The 20,868-nt window shown below is 36.1% G+C and overlaps 1 protein-coding gene across 1 annotated transcript; it reads left to right on the plus strand.

The window, feature by feature from the left end:
- Nucleotides 1-2,066: 2,066 nt before the first annotated feature.
- On the plus strand, nt 2,067-12,941 carry LOC107831739 (uncharacterized). The gene is made up of 14 exons (XM_075228427.1): nt 2,067-2,443; nt 2,518-2,602; nt 3,043-3,082; nt 3,205-3,444; nt 5,274-5,373; nt 5,466-5,540; nt 6,925-7,023; nt 7,247-7,363; nt 7,446-7,561; nt 7,663-7,762; nt 8,430-8,788; nt 8,985-10,731; nt 11,230-11,367; nt 11,908-12,941. The coding sequence occupies exons 1-14, from the start codon at nt 2,312-2,314 to the stop codon at nt 12,688-12,690; spliced, it is 4,131 nt and encodes a 1,376-aa protein (XP_075084528.1). The 5' UTR covers nt 2,067-2,311; the 3' UTR covers nt 12,691-12,941.
- The last annotated feature ends 7,927 nt before the right edge of the window (nt 12,942-20,868 follow it).

Genomic DNA, 20,868 nt, shown 5'->3' on the forward strand with positions numbered 1-20,868 from the left:
TATCCCAAGACATAAAACAACTACGTTTGCAGCAATGGCCTATAACCAAAATAGAAATTGTACATAAATTTACTAGTTAAAGGGAATTATACCACTTACGAAAAGAATGAAAAGGTAAACTCAAAATTTTGAAGCTCCTAGGGGAAAATATGTCACCAAGCAAAATGATGCTTTGAATTTCAAAAGAAAATTAAAGGAGAAAAAAGAGAGATAAATTCATATTCTTAAAGAATAACTTATTATAATTCAAGCTGATTAATAAAGAGAAAATTTTGAATATCGAAAATACTGCAAGTTAGCGACGTTGTTAACTGATAAAAACATGTACTGTAATAATGCTCCACAATTTTGGACTTATCCTGCCACGTTGGCTTACTTTATCGTGTTCAGTGTATTTTCTGATATTTAGTTGTCAGAAAATAAATATATTTTTCACTAATTAGGAAATTTGACTTCCTTCCATTTTGGACTGAAGACTTCAACTCACACATACTTAACGTTATGGGTCGTCTTTTTTTGGAACCCCAGTAAAACTCGTAGTCGCTACAGCCTCTGTCACAACCTCTTGTCATTCGGGTGAGTACTCTTTAGTGAGCATTCTGTGCGTATTGGGTAAATCCCCCATTATATAATAGCCTGCAAACTACACAGGTACGTAACGTTATCAGTCGTCGAATGCCCTTCGGTATAGCACTCTGTAGTGAGTACTCTGTGCGCATTAGGTAAACCCTCACTGTGTAATAACCTGCAAACCACACATATGATGTAAGCCGCACTAGGCAAACACACACGCTCAAACTCAGAAGGCATTGAGGGTAGATCGAACTCCCGTCCCCTCCAAACCAACTGGCTGTCCCTTCGGGACAACGTTATCAGTCTTCAATATCTGATTTTGCTTGCATTTTTTGAGCTCGTGCCTGCCAACTTCGTAACCCCAAATTCGAAGACCTGCGTTATATTTAGAGAGGTTAAGATCTAATATTTGAGCTCTTAACATTCCCTGTATTAGATTGTCTTTTATAAGAAATTGATTTTTTTGTCGTGATTATCAAACATTGTGCCTTCAAAGTAGTTCAAAAAATGATCTTGATATCGTTTTTTCTCCAAACACATTACTGGCATTGAACAAATAGTTGAATAATTATCGTACATTGTATTCTCTTGCCCGTACAAATATTACATAACTCCACTCGTCAACCTTAGGCGTAATAGAAAAATATTTTTTTTGCGATTGAAAATATGATCTCTTTTGATCACTAGATCTGAAGTTGTTTGATTCTCTTTTGATCCGTATTTTCAATTCAAATTTATAACGATTTTACATTTCAAATGCTTCATATTTATTTTTCATTATTACTTTTTCTCATAACTTTTAAATATATCTGATTTGTTCTTCAAAACGGGTGAGGCATTTCTTTGCCTTTTCCAGTCGTTTTTAATTATATTTTCACCTATATAATTCGTTAAAATTCGAAGAAAAATTTATGATATGACGTTTTTGAGTTTCACCTTGATATGTTCTAAACATTGAAATCATCTTCTACATGTAAAAGTTTTTTTAGTAGTATTTTCAAGTTGAAGTTAATTTTTACTTTCCCTTCTCATTACACTTGGATGACTAAGACTTATAATTTAGTGGCACTTTGTACGAGTAGGAACCAATCTCACACACAATAAGTTTGATTTCAATTAGTCCTACAAAATCCTGGTTAAAGTGGATATTTCCTCATAAGAAAAAAACCGCAGCTCAAAGAAAATTCGAGGATGTTGTTGCTAACCTAACTCCTACAAATATACATAACAAAGCAAATCTATTACAAAAATAATACTCCATCCGTTTCAATTTATGTGAATAAACTGGGTATGAAGTTTAAGAAAAAAATAAAATTTTTGAAATTTGCGATTCTAAACAAATCAAAAAGGGTGCAAAGTATTTGTATGGTTATAAAAGATTCTAATTTAAAAATGTTAGTTAAAAAGATTATATAGCAAAACTTACAAAGGAGAAGATTAGAAAGTGAGTAACATTCTAACTTTAAAAAGTTAGCTGCAATAGAAATGTATTTAACCTCCAAAAAACATGTTCTTAATTTGAACTATGAAGCAATTGTCTTTAAATTAATCCGAAGTTTCTAAACCCATATTAATTACAACAATTTTCACTGAACCGGCTAAATACTACAAGCACCACCGGAAAAGATCTATCAAAATCATCGGAAATTGACAAGTCATCGGAAAAAACTCAATACATGTAGTTACAGTCAGATCCATTCCTTAGCTGCTTGCATTTTCCGGGAACTGTTGATTAAATATGCTGCGGCTAAGGGCAATTCGTCCGACAAATGACAGAATCGTGAAGATTCATATGCATCCGACGCATCCTTGGCTCGTTACTGCTGATGCATCCGATCACGTCTCCGTTTGGAATTGGGACCACCGCCAGGTTTGAAATTTTTTTCGCTGATTTTTGCTTTTCTGTTTGTGAAATTGACTAATAGGAAATAGCTAAATTGCCAGATTATTTATGAACTGAAACCTGGTGGTGTTGATGAACGGCGTTTGGTTGGTGCCAAACTGGAGAAGCTTGCCGAGGGGGAATCAGGTGCTTATTAATTATGTTAGTTATTGTTAAATTGGCATGTCAGTAACAATAGCAACATCTATTGCTATGCTCAGGGTAGAGCCAAGATTTGAAGCTTATAAGTTCGGATTCTAATCTGTTTAAGTTAATGAGTTCTAAGTTGATATTTTATACATATTCGAAATTTCTTAAGATAAATACTTTGGACCAAAGCTACTATTGGGTTGGGCCAAACTCGTAGTCCGCATTCTAGCTCCACCCCTGCATATGACTCAATCCAGAGACTTAGACTAGTTGGGATCGGGAATACGAATCATCTTAAATTGACTAATATTTTACTTGCGGTTAGCTTATGTTAACTCTCCTCCTTTATTCGGGCTTGGGACTGGCAATGTGTGCTAACATAAGATGCTAAGCTCACATAGGTAGAATTTGGATTGATATGTCAATGTTGTATGCAGAGCCTAGAGGGAAACCTACAGAAGCCATACGAGGTGGGAGGTAATTGATCCTTACCTTGGACTTAAATATTGTTTCAGCTTCTTTAGTGTCTTTGTTGAATCTTCGGATGCCATCACTTCAACTTTGAATCTTTAGTATGCAATTCTGGTGCATGGTTCAAGTGTAAAGCAGGTTAGCTTTTATGATGATGATGTACGATTTTGGCAACTCTGGCATAATCAGTCCGCTGCTGCCGAGTCTCCAGCTCATGTCACTTCAACTTTTACTTCTCCTGCTCCATCAACCAAAGGGCGCCATTTTCTTGTCATCTGTTGTGAGAACAAAGCTATCTTCTTAGACCTGGTGACGATGCGTGGCCGTGATGTACCAAAGCAGGAGCTTGACAACAAATCACTTCTATGGCAAGTCTTAAATCCATCAATTTCTTTTTTGTGTTATCCAGTTTTTCGGATTTTTATGGTTGTTCACGAATTAAATCTTTTTGAATCTACCTAAAAGCTAAACTATCTTGCTGCAACTATTTTTTAAGACTACCATTTCCCTAGGAAATTAGTAAATTTCTTATGCCAGTATTTGATAGAATCAGCATTGCCAACTACCAGCCAAGTTAGAGCATCTCAAGTTTGTTGCACTTAATCAACACTTCACTAAACGTGCTTGCTATTTCTTACTTTTTTACTCATTAAAGCAACCACTCTTCATTTCCTTCCTCTCCACTAGACTCTTTTTTAATCTGGCAAAAGTAGAATTTCATTGGCCAGCATCTGAAGGATGCAAAAGCAATACAAAAACAGGGAGCTCCTGTACACTCCTATCTAAAATTCAAGGAGCTTACAAAAGTCCAAAAGCATAAGAGCAGTATTTACATTACAATTATTACACCAAGCAAAGAGATTCAATAAGCGTCTAGTCTTCGATACATGTATTGGAGTTGAGACTCCATCAAAACACCTCAGATTCCTCTTTCCAAATGCTCCAATGCAACAAGATGGAACCATTTGCCATGTATTTCTGATGGATTTCCCAAGTCTCCATTTTCCCCAGCTAATAAATGCTTCCTTCAGCCTCCCTGGTAGTACCCATTGTACTACCAAAATGCAGAAAACGTGTCTCAGATGTTCTTTGTTACAGGACAATGCAAAACTAAATGGTCTATGTTCTCATTCTCTGTCAAGCATAAGTAGTACCTGTTTCAGATTGCAATACCTCTTTTTGTTAAATTTTCTCGAGTTAAATAAAGCCCCAAAATTGCTAACCAGCTAAAGTTGCCACTTTTCCTTCCTCTCCACTAGACTTTATACGTTGAGGTGGGGAAAAATCTCAACAACGGTTGGGAAATTGAAAGCGAGAAAGATTATTCAGTTTAACTAGATCTAAGTCGAATTAGGCAGCTACATCTTCAACACTTCTTTATGTTTAAGCTAAATGGGATTACGAAATCGTGAGTTGGAAGGAACCTTTAGAGATGATAATGGAGATAACTAAATTATATATCCATGATTTGTCACACAATCACAGTGCGACCAAAGGGGGTGAACATGATGTAAACTGGGTTTTACTGCGGTGTATGGACCTGCTACAAGGAAAGACAGGAAAAAAATTCATGGGAAGAGCACTCTGCATAAAGAGGGCTTTGGGATTGTTCATGGGTGATCGGTAGTGATTTTTGATGTTAAATTTACCAAATCTATAGAATAGTTTAAAGAGTTTGCTGAGATGATACCAGACCTGTCTTTAGTTGATTTGCCTCTTCATTGGGCCAATTTACTTGGTTTAGAGACAATTCTGACAATAGAGCTTCAAGAATTGATAGATTTTTTTATCAACGATGACTGGGACGAGACATTCAAGTACATGAACTAGAGAGTTCTTCCCAGAACCATCTCAGATCATTTCCCAATTTTGTTGGAACACGTAGTTGAAGAATGACTTCAAATTTGAAAATATATGGCTGGATGTCCAGGGGTTGTTGAATTGGTTGAAAATGGTCGAGTTCCCAGTTGAATGATAGACCAGATGTTAGAACTGCTAAGAAGCCAAGATTGCTAATAAAGATGACTAATTATATCAATGATAGAGTTTATTTGCTTTTTGGTTTGAGCTAAAATAATACTTCTTTGTCATAATGGTGTTTAGTCTTCATGATGGCAAAAGTTGTTTTCTGGGTCATGGGAAGTTGGAAATCATATCTGATTGTCTTAATTTACTTGTTCTTTTGAATCTCTTGCAGTATGGTGTTCCTCTCTAAAGCAGCTACTGCTGATGGCCCTCTTGTGGCTTTTGGAGGGTCGGATGGTGTAATTAGAGTTCTTTCAATGATAACATGGAAGGTCTCATTTTAGAATATTTGGCTTGTAAAGTCTTTCTGATATTTGCTCCATTCATTGTCAAAACGAGTAGATGAATAAGACTTTTTCTGCAGCTTGCACGAAGATACACAGGAGGTCATAAGGGAGCAATTTCTTGCTTGATGAATTTCATGGCTGCTTCTGGCGAGGTACATGTTATGCTTCCAGTGGATGCTTAGATCCCTTTTATCACCTTACACTACGTAGTGGACTTGAAATTTTTGATCCAAAACCTAGTGTCTCCATTTATAATTCTAGAGATGGGCTGTGTTTCAAAAATGTCTCCATGATTTATACTTGGCTAAGGCGTTTGGACATGATTTGGTTAAAGTTTGAAAAAAAAGAGTATTTGAATTTGAAGTTGAAAAAGACATGAATTTCACTTGGAGAAAAAGTTGAAGTTTGTGAGTGGAAGCTTGAAATACTCTCAAACCTGTTTTTCAACCTTAAAGTTTTCTATTTCAAGTTTGAAGTTGAAATAGTGGACCAGATTGTAAAACAAACATTTACCTCAAATATTTGAAATAATGTCTATGGCCAAACGGGTTAGTGCTGCTGCCTGGAAGCAGCAAGTTTTGGTTAAGCTGGTTTCCTTTTTTGATGTGCTTAAACATTTTCCTTTTCTCTCTTAAGGTGAGATACATTTTGTAGAAAGAGATGGTACCATATGAGGCCAAGATATGGTGCATCGTTTGCAGCTTTTATATAAGTTAAACCTGCAATTTGTTTGCATAGATACTCTGTGTCCAGAGGAATCAGCCAGAAAAGATTGTGAATCACATCTCTCATTTAGACTTCAAAGGCTTGTCAGAGCCTCGGAAAATAATACTAATAGATCTTGATTTTGCGAAGTATGTTTTCCAGTTTTTATGATTAAACACAGAGAGCTTAAAGAGAATTTTCAGCCTACAATGTAGATGTTTTTCAACTTAAAGACTGGTGTCCTCTCTCTAACAACTTAAACTTTTAGATGTGGTGGTTCACACAATCAATGAAGGTGGACTTTGGTTCTTCTGAAGTATTTCTTGCCTTAGTAGTTCATTTACTCTCAGATAGAATATAATCTTAAGTGAAGCAGATAATTTGCTAGGTCAATGTTGGTTTCTCTGTTAGAGAGAAGTAAGGGGGAAAAGGGAAACATCTATCTGAGGTTCTTGGCTTGCATGGCTTTGTACCTTGTTCACTTTGTAGTTATGCATTGTTAAATGAAACTGGATTACAGAAGTACATATGCTTGCTGTCCATCCATTCCCAATCTGAATGTCCTTGTGTTTCCCTTTCTCAACATGTAAACTGAGCAAAAGAAATTGAAGTTCCATAAAAAAAATGAATTGTTGTAGTTGTAATGAAGAACATGGACATTTTACTCTGAGATTTGTTACTGTAAACAGAACTGCTGAAAGTGATAATTCTCTGTTCTTATATAATTTACCAAAAAGAATGACTAGGTTCACCTGTCAGAAACTGTTATACTTTTAATATTTTTTTCTGTTTGACTTCTAATTGCCATTATCTTTGTTATCGTGTGTGCAGTCTCTTCTAGTTTCTGGTGGTAGTGACGGATTGCTTGTACTTTGGAGTGCAGACAATGCTCTTGATTCGAGAGAGCTTGTTCCTAAGCTCAGCTTAAAAGTATCTTCTTATTCCTTTAGTTTTTTTTCCTTTTAAATTTCTATTGCAACTTAATAATTCACACAAGTAAGAATTTCATTTGCCGCTGCTAAAAGCAAAAAATGAGAACATGGAATGCATCTGGAAAATCACTGATAGATGAAGCTGATTGAACTGCAAGTCCTTATCTGCTTCTATCAAATCCTTGAAGCTTTTCTTCAGCTTCCATTGTTATACTTTATAGGCTCATGATGGTGGGGTTGTTGCTGTAGAGCTCTCTAGAGTGATTGGTAATGCACCACAGCTCATTACTATTGGTGCTGATAAAACATTAGCTATCTGGGACACCGTCTCCTTTAAGGTATTGTATAAGATCTCTTTGATTTGTAGCTTTACTACATAGGGGATATATTTATGTTAACAAAATTTCAACCCAATTGTAGGAACTGCGTCGAATAAAACCTGTTCCAAAACTAGCTTGTCACAGTGTAGCGTCGTGGTGCCACCCACGGGCTCCCAACCTCGATATCTTGACTTGTGTCAAAGATTCCCATATATGGTAGGCATACTTCACACACCTCCCTTGGTTGGAACATTATTAACACTGCTTAAAGTTTTCCCTCTTTGGGCAAAATATGATATTCTGTTGCAACTTTGCAGGGCTATCGAGCATCCTACCTATTCTGCTCTTACGAGGCCATTGTGTGAACTTTCTGCACTAGTTCCTCCACAATTACTTGCCTCTCACAAGAAGCTGAAGGTGAAACTACTACAGATAAATAACGTTGTTTATCTTAATGTTTTCCTTGCTGTATATCTTGTCTTTCAATTCCGACCTATTTTTCCTTATGCAACTTCTTAGATTTAGGAAGATTGATATAGACAGAAAGGAATCAAAGATGTTTTGATGGCATTTCAACTGCCAACCATACACTCAAGGCCAAATGTTTGGATAATCTTTTTAGTTGGGTTAATTTTACACCTGTATATAACCCTGACTCTTTTTTGGAATTTATCAGCGCCTTAGTCTTACAATAGTTTCTTTGTCATTGGGTTGATATTTCCCTTCTTTTTGTAACCTATGCATCCCTGGATGCTTCTTATTAATGAAATACAACTTATTTCATCAAAAAAAAAGTGTTAAATCTACATTATGATGGCTGGAAAAATGAATAACTAATATGAATTTTGTGTTTTAATACGAGCAAAGCCTTCGCGTATCAAGTCTGGAAAGTGATTTTTATAGTAGTTGCTTTTTTGTAAGAAGAATTTCCCCTAGTTTCTTCTACTAGATAATTATGAGGATTGTTTACGCACTCCATCATATCATATAGGGTTAAATTTCTACATTGGGAGGCATCTAATTTTTTGACTTTTTGAAGATGACTTGACTACATTTTTTTATGTTCTTCTCTCTGGTCTTTTAGGTTTATTCTATGGTTACACACCCTTTACAGCCACACCTTGTAGCTACTGGAACCAATATTGGCATTATTCTGTGTGAATTTGATCAGAAGTCTCTTCCTCCCGTAGTAGCACTGCCAACACCAACAGGAAGTCGTGAACATACTGCTGTTTATGTAGTTGAAAGGGAATTGAAGCTGTTGCAATTTCAGTTATCTAACACCACTCCTCCAGCACTTGGAAGTAATGGCTCTTTGAGTGACACAGGAAGGTTCAGAGGAGAGATACCTGAACAACTTCACGTCAAACAAACCAAAAAGCATATTACTACTCCAGCTCCACATGATTCATACTCAGTTCTTTCTGTCAGCAGTTCTGGGAAGTAAGTAATTCACAGACACTAGTGATACTCAATCTCTCTATCAGGCTTAGTGTAGTAGGTGGCATCTAGTATCTTTAACATTATCTTGATTTGTATTATTGCCTCATATTGTTAGAAGCCTCATCCATTACTTCACTAATGCTTTTTAAGGTTGTACCGGACGGTTTTACAAGGTTTTGAACTGTTAATTTTGCAGGTATCTAGCAATTGTATGGCCTGATATTCCTTACTTCTCTATCTACAAGGTCAGCGATTGGTCAGTTGTTGATTCTGGAAGCGCAAGGCTGTTGGCTTGGGATACTTGTCGAGATAGGTTTGCTTTGTTGGAATCTGCACTCCCTCCTAGAATTCCTGTTATTCCAAAAGGTTCATCTAGAAAAGCGAAGGAAGCTGCTGCAGCTGCAGCACAGGCAACTGCTGCTGCTTCTTCTGCTGCTTCTTCTGCTACTGTTCAAGTTCGTATATTGCTGGATGACGGGACATCAAATGTATTAATGAAGTCGGTGGGAAGCCGAAGTGAACCAGTTATTGGCTTGCATGGAGGGGCATTACTTGGTATGGCCTATCGAACTTCTCGAAGGGTTAGCCCTGCTGCTGCTACAACAATCTCAACATTTCAATCTATGCCATTATCAGGCTTTGGAAGTAGTTCTGTGTCTTCATTTAGCGCTATGGAAGACAGTTCTCAAAAATCTGCAGCTGAAACAGTGCCACAGAACTTCCAATTATACAGCTGGGAAACATTTCAACCAGTGGGTGGTCTTCTTCCTCAACCTGATTGGACCGCATGGGATCAAACAGTTGAGTATTGTGCTTTTGCTTATCCGCAGCACATTGTCATATGTTCTTTACGTCCACAGTTTAGATACTTGGGGGATGTGGCAATTCCTTATGCAACTGGGGCAGTTTGGCAGCGAAGGCAGTTGTTTGTGGCTACACCTACTACCATTGAGTGTGTTTTTGTGGATGCTGGAGTTGCGCCTATTGACATAGAAACAAAACGAAGAAGAGAGGAAATGAAACTTAAAGAGGCACAGGCAAGAGCTGTTGCTGAACATGGAGAATTAGCATTGATAGCAGTCGACAACCAACAAACAAATCCACAAGAGAGGATAGCATTGAGACCCCCAATGCTACAAGTTGTGCGGTTGGCTTCTTTTCAGCATGCACCCTCTATTCCTCCATTTCTGTCATTGCCTAGACAGTCAAAAGTTGATGGTGATGCATCGAGTGTTCTCAAGGAGATGGATGCTCGTAAAGCTAATGAGGTGGCAGTTGGTGGTGGTGGGGTTGCAGTAGCTGTCACTCGTTTTCCTGCAGAGCAAGCACGGCCAGTTGGACCTCTTCTAATTGTAGGTGTTCGAGATGGTGTTCTTTGGCTAATTGATCGATACATGTGCGCCCATGCAATATCCCTCAGCCATCCTGGTATCCGTTGCCGATGTTTGGCGGCTTATGGAGATGCTGTTAGTGCAGTAAAATGGGCCAGTCGACTTGGCCGCGAGCATCATGATGATCTAGCGCAATTTATGCTTGGGATGGGTTATGCTACTGAAGCACTTCATTTACCTGGATTATCCAAGAGGTTGGAGTTTGATCTGGCCCTGCAGAGCAATGATTTGAAAAGAGCACTTCAGTGCCTTCTAATAATGAGCAACAGCAGAGATATTGGGCAAGAAACTCTTGGATTGGATCTGAACGATCTTATGAACATGACAAAGAAGAAGGAAAATGTTGTTGAAGCTGTTCAAGGAGTAGTTAAATTTGCCAAGGAGTTTATGGATCTCATTGATGCTGCAGATGCGACAGCACAAGCTGAGATTGCTCGTGAAGCTCTTAAAAGACTAGCAGCTGCTGGTTCCATAAAGGGAGCTCTACGAGGTCAGGAATTAAGAGGCGTTGCTTTACGGCTTGCAAATCATGGGGAGTTAACACGACTCAGTGTATGTCACTTGCTTTGTTTCTGCATTTGTTTCCATTTGGTTTTGCTGACACGACTGGAGTATGCCACCTGCTTCTTTTCTGGTTTTGTTTCAGATCCTCATATACATAGAATTTTACTAACTGGCTCTTGGCGGCCTTCATACCTTTTCCATTGATAATAAACTTCCCCAAGTCTGAATTGCCCATCTATGCTATCAGATTTAAATTGATTTGACCTTCAGATTAACCATTGATTTACATTTCTACATTATATTCTTTTCCCATACTTCTGGGTCTAAAGGAATAAAGAAAGCAATCAAAATCAAAGGATACGTTCAGTTTTTCATCTTCTAGTATATTTGTCATCCCCCTTCACTCGACTCTGCTAGCATGATAGGAGTTCCTTGTGAATTTTGAGATCGATTGAATCAGCTGCATGTCAGATTCAGCGTATATTTGCTAAATGATTTTTAGAGATTTCTAAATTCCTTGCGTAGTGACTGATAAATCTTTGGCAGAACTTGGTAAACAATTTGATATCAGTTGGTGCGGGACGGGAGGCTGCATTTGCAGCTGCACTTTTGGGAGACAATGTACTTATGGAGAAAGCATGGCAGGAAACTGGGATGCTTGCTGAGGCTGTACTACATGCACATGTAAAATTTTATTCTCTAATAGCTTGTTTGGATAGTTGTTACCTGTTGTATTGTATCGTATTGTATTGTTACTTTAAATACAATATTTGTTTTGATTGTTACTTAAATTTTATTGTATCGTATCGTTAAATCCGTCGTTATGTAACGACGAAAACTGCCACTTTATGCAACGACCGATTTGGTGTGGTCACATCGTTATCTTATCTTTTTCTCTCATCTTGTCCGTCCTTATGTATTATTAGATAATTCTATTTTATCCTTTACCCTACCTTTTTATATAATAATTCTATCTCGTAACTTACTTTTTCTTTACAATATTGTAATTTTACTCTTTATATTGTTGGTACATGACATCATGAAACGACGGTAAACAATACAATTTATCCAAAATTGTATACATCAAAATGATACAGTACAATACAATACAATAATATATGATACATTATGAAACGATACATAACAATCATCCAAACAAGCTGTAAATGTTGGATTTCAATCTCTTGATTTAGTAGTTGTTATTAATGGTCTCATTATTTTCAGGCTCATGGGCGACCTTCATTGAGAACCTTGGTCCAGTCGTGGAACAAAACGTTGCAGAAGGAGATGGAACACACTCCATCAATGAAAACTGATGCAGCAGCTGCATTTCTGGCCTCTCTCGAGGGACCTAAGCTCACGAGTTTGGCAGATGCTGCAAAGAAGCCACCAATTGAAATACTGCCACCTGGTATGGCATCTCTATATGGTCCTAATCCCGGTCAAGCCAAACCTCTTTTGGGGAAACAGGGCCTTCCACAACCTGGCAAACCACTACTTTTAGAAGGATCTAAAACGACAGCACCAATTGCTTCTGTTCCTGCTGGAAGCGACACAACTGCAACATCAGAATCAGGCGGCCCTCCTAAATCAGAAAATGGGGCTTCAACTACACCGGAATCAAGTAATCCACCTGCGGCGGACTCTGGTGCTGCACCTGCGACAGAAACCACTGCTGCACCTGCGACAGAAACTGGTGCTGCACCTGCGTCAGAGACTGGTACTGCACCTGCGACAGAAACTGGTGCCGCTGCTGCAGAATCAATTACAACCCGAGCATCAAACTCGGATGCTTCAGTTGCAGCTGAATCAATTGTTCCTGATCCACTAGCATTGAATGAAAAGCCTTCAGACAATCAGGCCTTGGTCTTATCAACATCAGCTGCTGTAGAACCATCTACAACAGGTGAAATTGTTCCATCGACTTCAGCCACGGGTCCAACCCCTGCACCAGATAATAAGAAACCAAGTGTTCCTGATGAACCTTTAATGATTGATTTTTCTTGACGTGCTTTGTATACTCACCTTTCCCATGCAGATTCTCTGCGTATACGCGGTATGGTTCCTTGCATTACAGTTCTTTTAATAGTGGAATAGTCTCTTTACTCCTTTTGTCCTTTTAAAGCAATACGCATGTTGCAGTTGAAGCTGCCTGGTCATTGATAGGATTGTTACCTTATGTGTTAGGTCGGTTTTCTTATTATTTGTTTGTCCTGTCTCTTCCTTATTCTTTAATGATATAATTACGAGAAAGTTCACAAGGGTGTTTCTGCACCAGTTTTTAGCGGGGATTTGCAGTCGTACCCTATATTTGTGTCACTTTTTAACTTGTACCCTATTTTTAAAACTTATTGATTTGGTAACCACCTGACAAAAAATTCGTAATAATATGATAATTATACCCGTGAAAAAAAATATAAAACCTGCGTCACGCATTAATCGCGTGATCTGCAACCTCATTCGTGAAAATTCACATTGAAGCTAAAACATCATGCTAATGCATGTTGAAGTTATTTATCATGCAGTCTACAGTTTTGTCATGATCCGAAACTTCAGTCTAAACATGCTGAAGTTTTTTAGTTCATTTGCTAAAATTTCAGACTAAACATGCTTAAGTTTTTGTCTAGCAGTATGTAATTTTCTAATGAGTTTTTGCTAATGCATGCTGAAGTTATTTAGTTCATTTGCTAAAATTTCATACCAAAACATGCTGAAGTTTTGTCCTACAGTTTATAATTTTGTCATGAGTTTTATCTGAAACTTCAATCTAAACAATCTGAAGTTTTTTAGTTCATTTGTTAAAACTTCAGACTAAATATTCTTAAATTTTTTTCTTGCAGTATGTAATTTTCTAATGAGTTTTTGCTAATGCATGCTGAAGTTATTTAGTTCATTTGCTAAAATTTCATACCAAAACATGTTGAAGTTTTGTCCTGCAGTCTACAGTTTTGTCATGAGTTTTATCCAAAATTTCAGTCTAAACAAGCTGAAGTTGTTTAGTTCATTTGCTAAAACTTCAGACTATGCTTAAGTTTTTGTCTTGCAGTATGTAATTTTCTAATGAGTTTTTGCTAATGCATGCTGAAGTTATTTAGTTCATTTGCTAAACCTTCATACCAAAATATGCTGAAGTTTTGTCCTGCATTCTACAGTTTTTTCATGAGTTTTATCCGAAATTTCAGTCTAAACAAGCTGAAGTTTTTTAGTTAATTTGCTAAAACTTCAGATTAAGCATGCTTAAGTTTTTGTCTTGCAATATGCAATTTTCTAATAAGTTTTTGCTACTGCATACTGAAGTTATTTAGTTCATTTACTAAAACTTCATACCAAAATATGTTCGAAGTTTTGTCCTGCAGTCTATAGTTTTGTCAATAGTCTTTTATTAAAGAAGGGCAAAATTGTCTTTTTAAAATATTTTTAACAAAAAAAAACTGGTACGGATGCAAACGGAAAAATAAAACGGATACAAGTTAAAAAGGAGCGACCAAACAGGGCTCCCCGTGCAATTTTTATAATTTTTAGCCCCTTTTTTTGGTTTGTACCAGTTTTTAGCCCTTTTTCAGTTTGTTACCCGTAACTATACTGTATAGCCGCTCTCAAAATAATAATCGAAAAATGTATATTTTTTATATATTTTTTGTATATATACATTTTGTATGTTATATATAAAAAATATATAAAAAAATATATAAAAATTATATATTTTTTAGGCCACCGAATGTAAATAGTTTCTGGCGCGAGCTAAAGGTTAAAAAAAAAAAAAAAAGTCACCCATTAGCGCATCAGATAAAATCCATTACCTTCATTCATACACATTGGATGATGGGATTTTGACGTGTACATACCACTCCTAATAATGATTGGCAAGATTTTAGTTAAAGATTAGTCTTAGCAACTAAAGCCAAAAAAATTGTCACTGTATAGCCAAATCATATCATACGAACCAAAAATTAGGAGATACTAAATATTCAACTCCTAATTTTAGGCTTGTTCCCTTCCAAAATTCAGGTTCGTCCAAAAAAGTCGCAAACAATCACCAATTATTCAATACAAGTTGGGCTGTTATATATCAGTTCTGTATCTCATGTTATGTATCAGTATATATCACACGAGATTTTCATTGATATTGTATATCAGTGTATATTGCACAAGATTTTTATTAATATGCATAGACATGTATATCAATATGCATGATACATATAAGTAGGGGTAGCAAACGGTCGGATCGGGTCGGATATGGGACGGGTCGAAAGCAGGTAATGAAAAAAGGGATAAATTATCCGATCCGACCCATATTTAGTACGGATAAAAACAGGTTAACCGGCGGATAATATGAGTAACCATAACCCATATTATCCGTGACTTCTTGAATATGACCACTTTTGGGAGAATTCTTAGTCTCCCAAACTTGAGGAACCCAATTTGAGACTTTACAAATGTAAAAGTTAAACTCATTAGTTATCCATTGGTTATCCATTTTTTAAATGGATATATGGTTCTTATCCATATTTGATCCGTTTTTAAAAAATTCATTATCCAACCTATTTTTAGTAGATAATATGAGTGGCTGATTGTTTTCTTTTAACCATTTTGCCACCACTATACCTGAGATAAACGGATATACATGGTGATATATACTGACATATAAAGTGATATATGTGGATATACTTAGGGAGATACACAAAATTGATCATTCTTCAATCTCATAGTTTTCAATCTGAAAATCATCTCAAATTCGCCTTAAATCATCTCTAAACACATTCAAAAATCGATATTCAAACTTCTTAAAATGTTTCAAGAAAATGCAATATTACCCAATCGAAAGTTATACGATTTCAGCAGTATTTATTGGAGGAGAATAATGTGGGAGAGATTTGGGAAAGACTGAAAATTTTAAAGAGAAAGATTTGGGGAGAAATAGAAGAAAATTAATGGAAAGGAGAGTGGGTAGAGGCATTCGAACAAAGAAAGGAGAGAGACAGATAGTTGCTTTATTTATTGTAAGCTAACCTAGTTTGACTATAAAATATTAATTTATCAAATTAAAATATGAATGTGGGTTGCAAGTAAGCCTCGCAAGTGGGTCGATCCAGGACCGGGGCCGGCCTAGGACCGCGGCCCATATGAATAGTGGGTCTAAACGGTCCTAACCGTTTAAGACCGGGGAGAGGTGGGCCTGCAAGTGGGCCGGTCCTTTGCGCGAGGCTCGCGAGACCGGACTGTTTGGGAGCGGGACTAGACCGGTCCTAGCGGGCCTAAACGGTCCCAACGGCTCTAAATTTAATTAAAAAAAATCTGTTCGTCATTTAAAATGTAGTCGTTTCCTCTGCCAAAATAGCCATTGGCTATTTATAAAATAGTTATTTAACCCTCCAATTTTGTTTTAACCCCAAACTTTTTATAATTATACTTTTTCCCTATTTTCAACTATAAATACCCCTCATTCTTTCATTTTTCTCACAAAATCATCAATCTCTCTCAATCTCTCTCTAATTTTCTTCTACAATTGCTTAATTTATTGTTACAATTTGTACAAAATTATGAAGTTGGTGAATTGAAGACTTCAAGTCTTCAACGATAATTAATTTTCAACAAGTTGTTCGTCAATTCGGTAAACTCGTTCCAACTCTTAAGTTTTAATATTATAGTTTTGTTTGCTTTAATTACTTTGTATTGCTTTGATTATCTCTTTACGCTATTTTTGTCTTTAAATTTGAATTAAAAAATTTAGGTCACAATTCTATAATATAATTTACAAGGAATTGCCTTAGATATTTTTATTAATATTTTTTTTCCCTCTAACTTCTATAAAATTTAAAAATAAAATAGAAAGTATTTGTTGGGCCCACTTAGCCCCGGGACCGGCCCACTTAACCCGGGATCATTAGTTTGTGGTCCCGGTCCCGAGCCGGTTCTAACAAGAACCCCGCGAAACCACGGGCCCACTTAGGACTGTTTAATTTGGGACTGGGCCCACTTAGGACCGGCCCACGAAGCACACTTACGACCGGGCCGGCCCATATGCCGCCCTTAGTTGCAAGGTGTCAATAACTATAAATTGGGCCTATTAAATAGAATGGGGAGAAATTCAAAAATAGCCAGATTTACAAGTGCTAATTGAAAAATAGCCACAATTTCAAAAGTAATCAAAATTTAGCCACTTTTCATGTAAAGATAAATCTGAACAAAAACACTGTTCAAAATTCGAAAAATATTCCAGCATAATATACTGGAGTTCCAGTATAGCATATTATACAGGAGTTCTAGTATAATACATCGGACCACCATAATATGCTGGAAGTTCATACACAGGTGTTCCAATCTCCAGTATATTATGCTAGAACTTTTCGCGTGTTGGAGTTCCAGCATAATATGCTGGAAGTTCATATACAGGTGCACTAATCTCCAGTATATTATGTTGGACCGGTCCGTGTTGCAGTAAAATAGTGGTTATTTTTCAATGAATTTACAAACGCTGGCTATTTTTGAATTATCAGTTCGAAAACTGGCTATCCCGTGCTATTTTTACAATAGAATTGTGAAATTTCTTTGAATAAACCCATTAAACCCTATTTCTCATTCCTCCTGTTTTTATTCTAGTAGAAATGACATTAGGTAGTCATTCTAGAGGGTTGCTATTTAGAAATTAGTCAGTATGTCCGGAATTTTATTTTTTCGGTTTAATTTTTCAGGACACAGAGACCTGAAGTAAAGGTTTTTAGTTCAAATTTTTAGAACAAAATAAGTACTGACTAATCCATAAATAGCAGTCATAAAAATGGCTATTTCTGTAATTCCTCTTTATTCTGCCCGTAAAGTAGTCTTTTACTTTGCCTTTTCTTTTCCCAATGAAGGAGAGACATAGAGAGAGAGGGAAAATCTCTCGAATCCTCTAACTATACTGACCTTCATCCACTTTATTAGAATACAATGCCAAATTTTCTTGAATAAATCCATTAAACCTTATTTCTCATTCCTCTTGTCTTTTATTCTAGTATAAATGACATAAGGTAGTCATTTTATAGGGTTGCTATTTAGAAATTAGTCAGTATGTCTTGAATTTCAGTTAAGATTTTTAGTTTAAATTTTCAGGATAAAATAAGCACTAGCTAATCCATAAATAGCAGCCCTAAAAATGATTATTTATGTAATTTCCCTTTATTATGCCCGTAATGTAGTCTTTTATTCTGCCTTTTCTTTTCCCAGCGAAGGGTTCTTTTCCCAGCGAAGGGGAGAGAGAGAGAGAGAGAGAGAGAGAGAGAGAGAGAGAGGAAGTCTCTCGAATCCTCTAACTATACATGCCTTCCTCCACTTTATTAGAATACAATGCCAAATTTCCTTGAATAAACCCATTAAATCCTATTTTTCATTCCCCATGTCTTTTATTCTAGTAGAAATGGCATCAGGTAATCATTCTAGAGGGTTGCTATTTAGAAATTAGTCAGTATTTCCTGAATTTTAGTTTTTCGGTTCAATTTTTCAGGACACAAAGTTCAGAAATTAAGATTTTTAGTTGAAATTTTCAGCATAAAATAAGTACCGGTTAATCCAAAAATAGCAGCCCTAAAAATAGCTATTTATGTAATTCCCCTTTAGTCTGCCCGCAAGGTACTCTGTTGTTTTGCCTTTTCTTTTCCCAATTAAGGGGGAGAGAGAGAGAGAGAACGAAAATCTCCAATCCTCTAACTATACATGTCTTCCTTCACCTTATTAGAATACAATGCCAAATTTCCTTGAATAAACCCATTAAACTCTATTTCTCATTTCTCGTGTCTTTTATTCTAGTAGAAATGACATCAGGTAGTAATTCTAAAGGGTTACTATTTAGAAATTATTCACTATGTCCTGAATTTCAGTTTTTCGATTCAATTTTTCTGGACACAAAGTCCTGAAGTTAAGATTTTTAGTTAAAATTTTTAAGACAAAATAAGTACAGGCTAATCCATAAATAACAATTCTAAAAATGGCTATTTATGTAATTCCCATTTAGTCTGCCCGTAAAATAGTCTTTTATTCTACTTTTTGTTTCCAAAGGAAGGGAGAGAGAGAGAGAGAGAGAGAGAGAGAGAGAGAGAGAGAGAGAGAGAGAGAGAGAGAGAGAGAGAGAGAGAGAGAGAGAGATGGATAGCTATTCTTATCCTCTAACTATACATGCCTTCCTTCACTTTATTAGAATACAACGCCAAATTTCCTTGAATAAACCCATTAAACCCTATTTCTCATTCCTCTCATCTTTAATTCTAGTAGAAATGACATCAAGTATTCATTCTAGAGGGTTGCTATTTAGAAATTAGTCAGTATGTCCTGAATTTTAATTTTTCGATTCAATTTTTCAGGACACAAAGTCATTGAGTTAAGATTTTTAGTTCAAATTTTCAGGATAAAATAAGCACTGATTAATCCATAAATAGCAGCCCTAAAATGACTATTTATGTAATTCCCCTTTAGTGTGCCCGTAAAGTAATCTTTTATTCTGCCTTTTCTTTTTCCAATGAAGGAGAGAGAGAGAGAGAGAGAGAGAGAGAGAGAGAGAGAGAGAGAGAGAAAAAATGGAAGTCTCTCGAATCCTCTAACTATACAGGCCTTCCTCTACTTTATTAGAATACAAATTTCCTTGAATAAACCCATTAAACCATATTTCTCATTCCTCCCGTATTTTATTCTAGTAGTCATTCTAGTGGGTTGCTATTTAAAAATTAGTCATTATATCCTGAATTTCAGTTTTTCTGTTCAATTTTTCAGGACACAAAGTCTTGAAGTTAAGATTTTTAGTTCAAATTTTTAGGACAAAAAAAGTACTGGCTAAACCATAAATATCAACTCTAAAAATGACTATTTATGTAATTCCCCTTTATTCTGTCCGTAAATAGTCTTTTATTCTGCTTTTTCTTTTTCTAATGAAGGAGAGAGAGAGAATGGAAGTCTCTTGAATTCTCTAATTATACAAGCCTTCCTCCACTTCCAAATCCTCCCCACACAGATTTGGAAAAAGGAAATCCATATGGATATGGATATTAATCTCTTGGCCCAAATTAGAAAGCACATGTTCAACCAACCATTTATATTAAAATTACTTAGTTGACAAATATATAATATCTTTATAATTTATGTATAACATATGTATTACCCTATATAATCAGTGCATAATTTATGTATATCGGTCAGAAAAAATAAATAATAAATTCAGCAGGCTATTTGTGTAAAGGTCGCTATATTTATGTCGCTCCAATATGAAAACCCAATTCTCTATTTGATACCATTTTCTTTTCGATTTTGATTATACTCCATTACTCCTAATTGTTTCTATGAAAAGCAAAATAGAGGGTACTCGAGGTTGGAACTAATTGCAGTACATTTTTGACTAATTGTAGTATTATAAGTTCAATCACTTTCTTATAACTTTCTGTCACTTTCTTCATTTAAAAGATTGCATTTTAGATGCATAAGACCTAATAATATCGTTTTCCTAATGTTTTGCCTTTTTTTCCATTGCTTTCTTCTTAATCACACATGCAATTTTGTCCCCATTCTCATTCAATTCAATCATTCATGATTTTCTATCACTATTACTTGGAGAATGACCACTACACTAGGCTATAAAAGTCCATATTTTAGCTTTGGAAGCAATTATTTGCTTTATAATCATGAAACATAAGAAAATGGAAATTCCGTGTTTGGATTAATATCCCTCTCTTTGAAGTCATTGGGATTCACATGAACACATTATACATGAAAATGAACACACACATGTCACTTTCTTTTACTTAAGAGTCATAGACACAAACAGAGTCAGGATTTCAAGCATATGGGTTCGGGATTCTTATCGTTTTAAGTTAGTGGGTTCTAAATTTATAATTTATACATATTCAATAAATTTTTAAAGACAAATACAGGATTCGAACCAAAGTGTTAGATTCGGCCGAACCCGCTCCCGGCACTCTAGCTCCGCCGCTTGTTATAGAAAACTACAATAATTTAGAAAACTACAATGATTAAGAAATTTGGCTCCCAAATAATTTTCTTAAACAAAACCTGTATTGACAAATATGAATAGGGCAACAAAGCATTTTAGAAGTTTCGAGCTCGAATTCTGGGAATGAAAAGAATGCTCGGAGGGAGAGTTTTATCTTTTAGATCTTATGCGACGCAAATTTGAATTAGTCGACTAATGAGTAACCAATCAAA

The sequence above is a fragment of the Nicotiana tabacum genome, chromosome 13, assembly GCF_000715075.1.
Source record: "Nicotiana tabacum cultivar K326 chromosome 13, ASM71507v2, whole genome shotgun sequence".
In the NCBI taxonomy this organism is placed as follows: Eukaryota; Viridiplantae; Streptophyta; class Magnoliopsida; order Solanales; family Solanaceae; genus Nicotiana; species Nicotiana tabacum.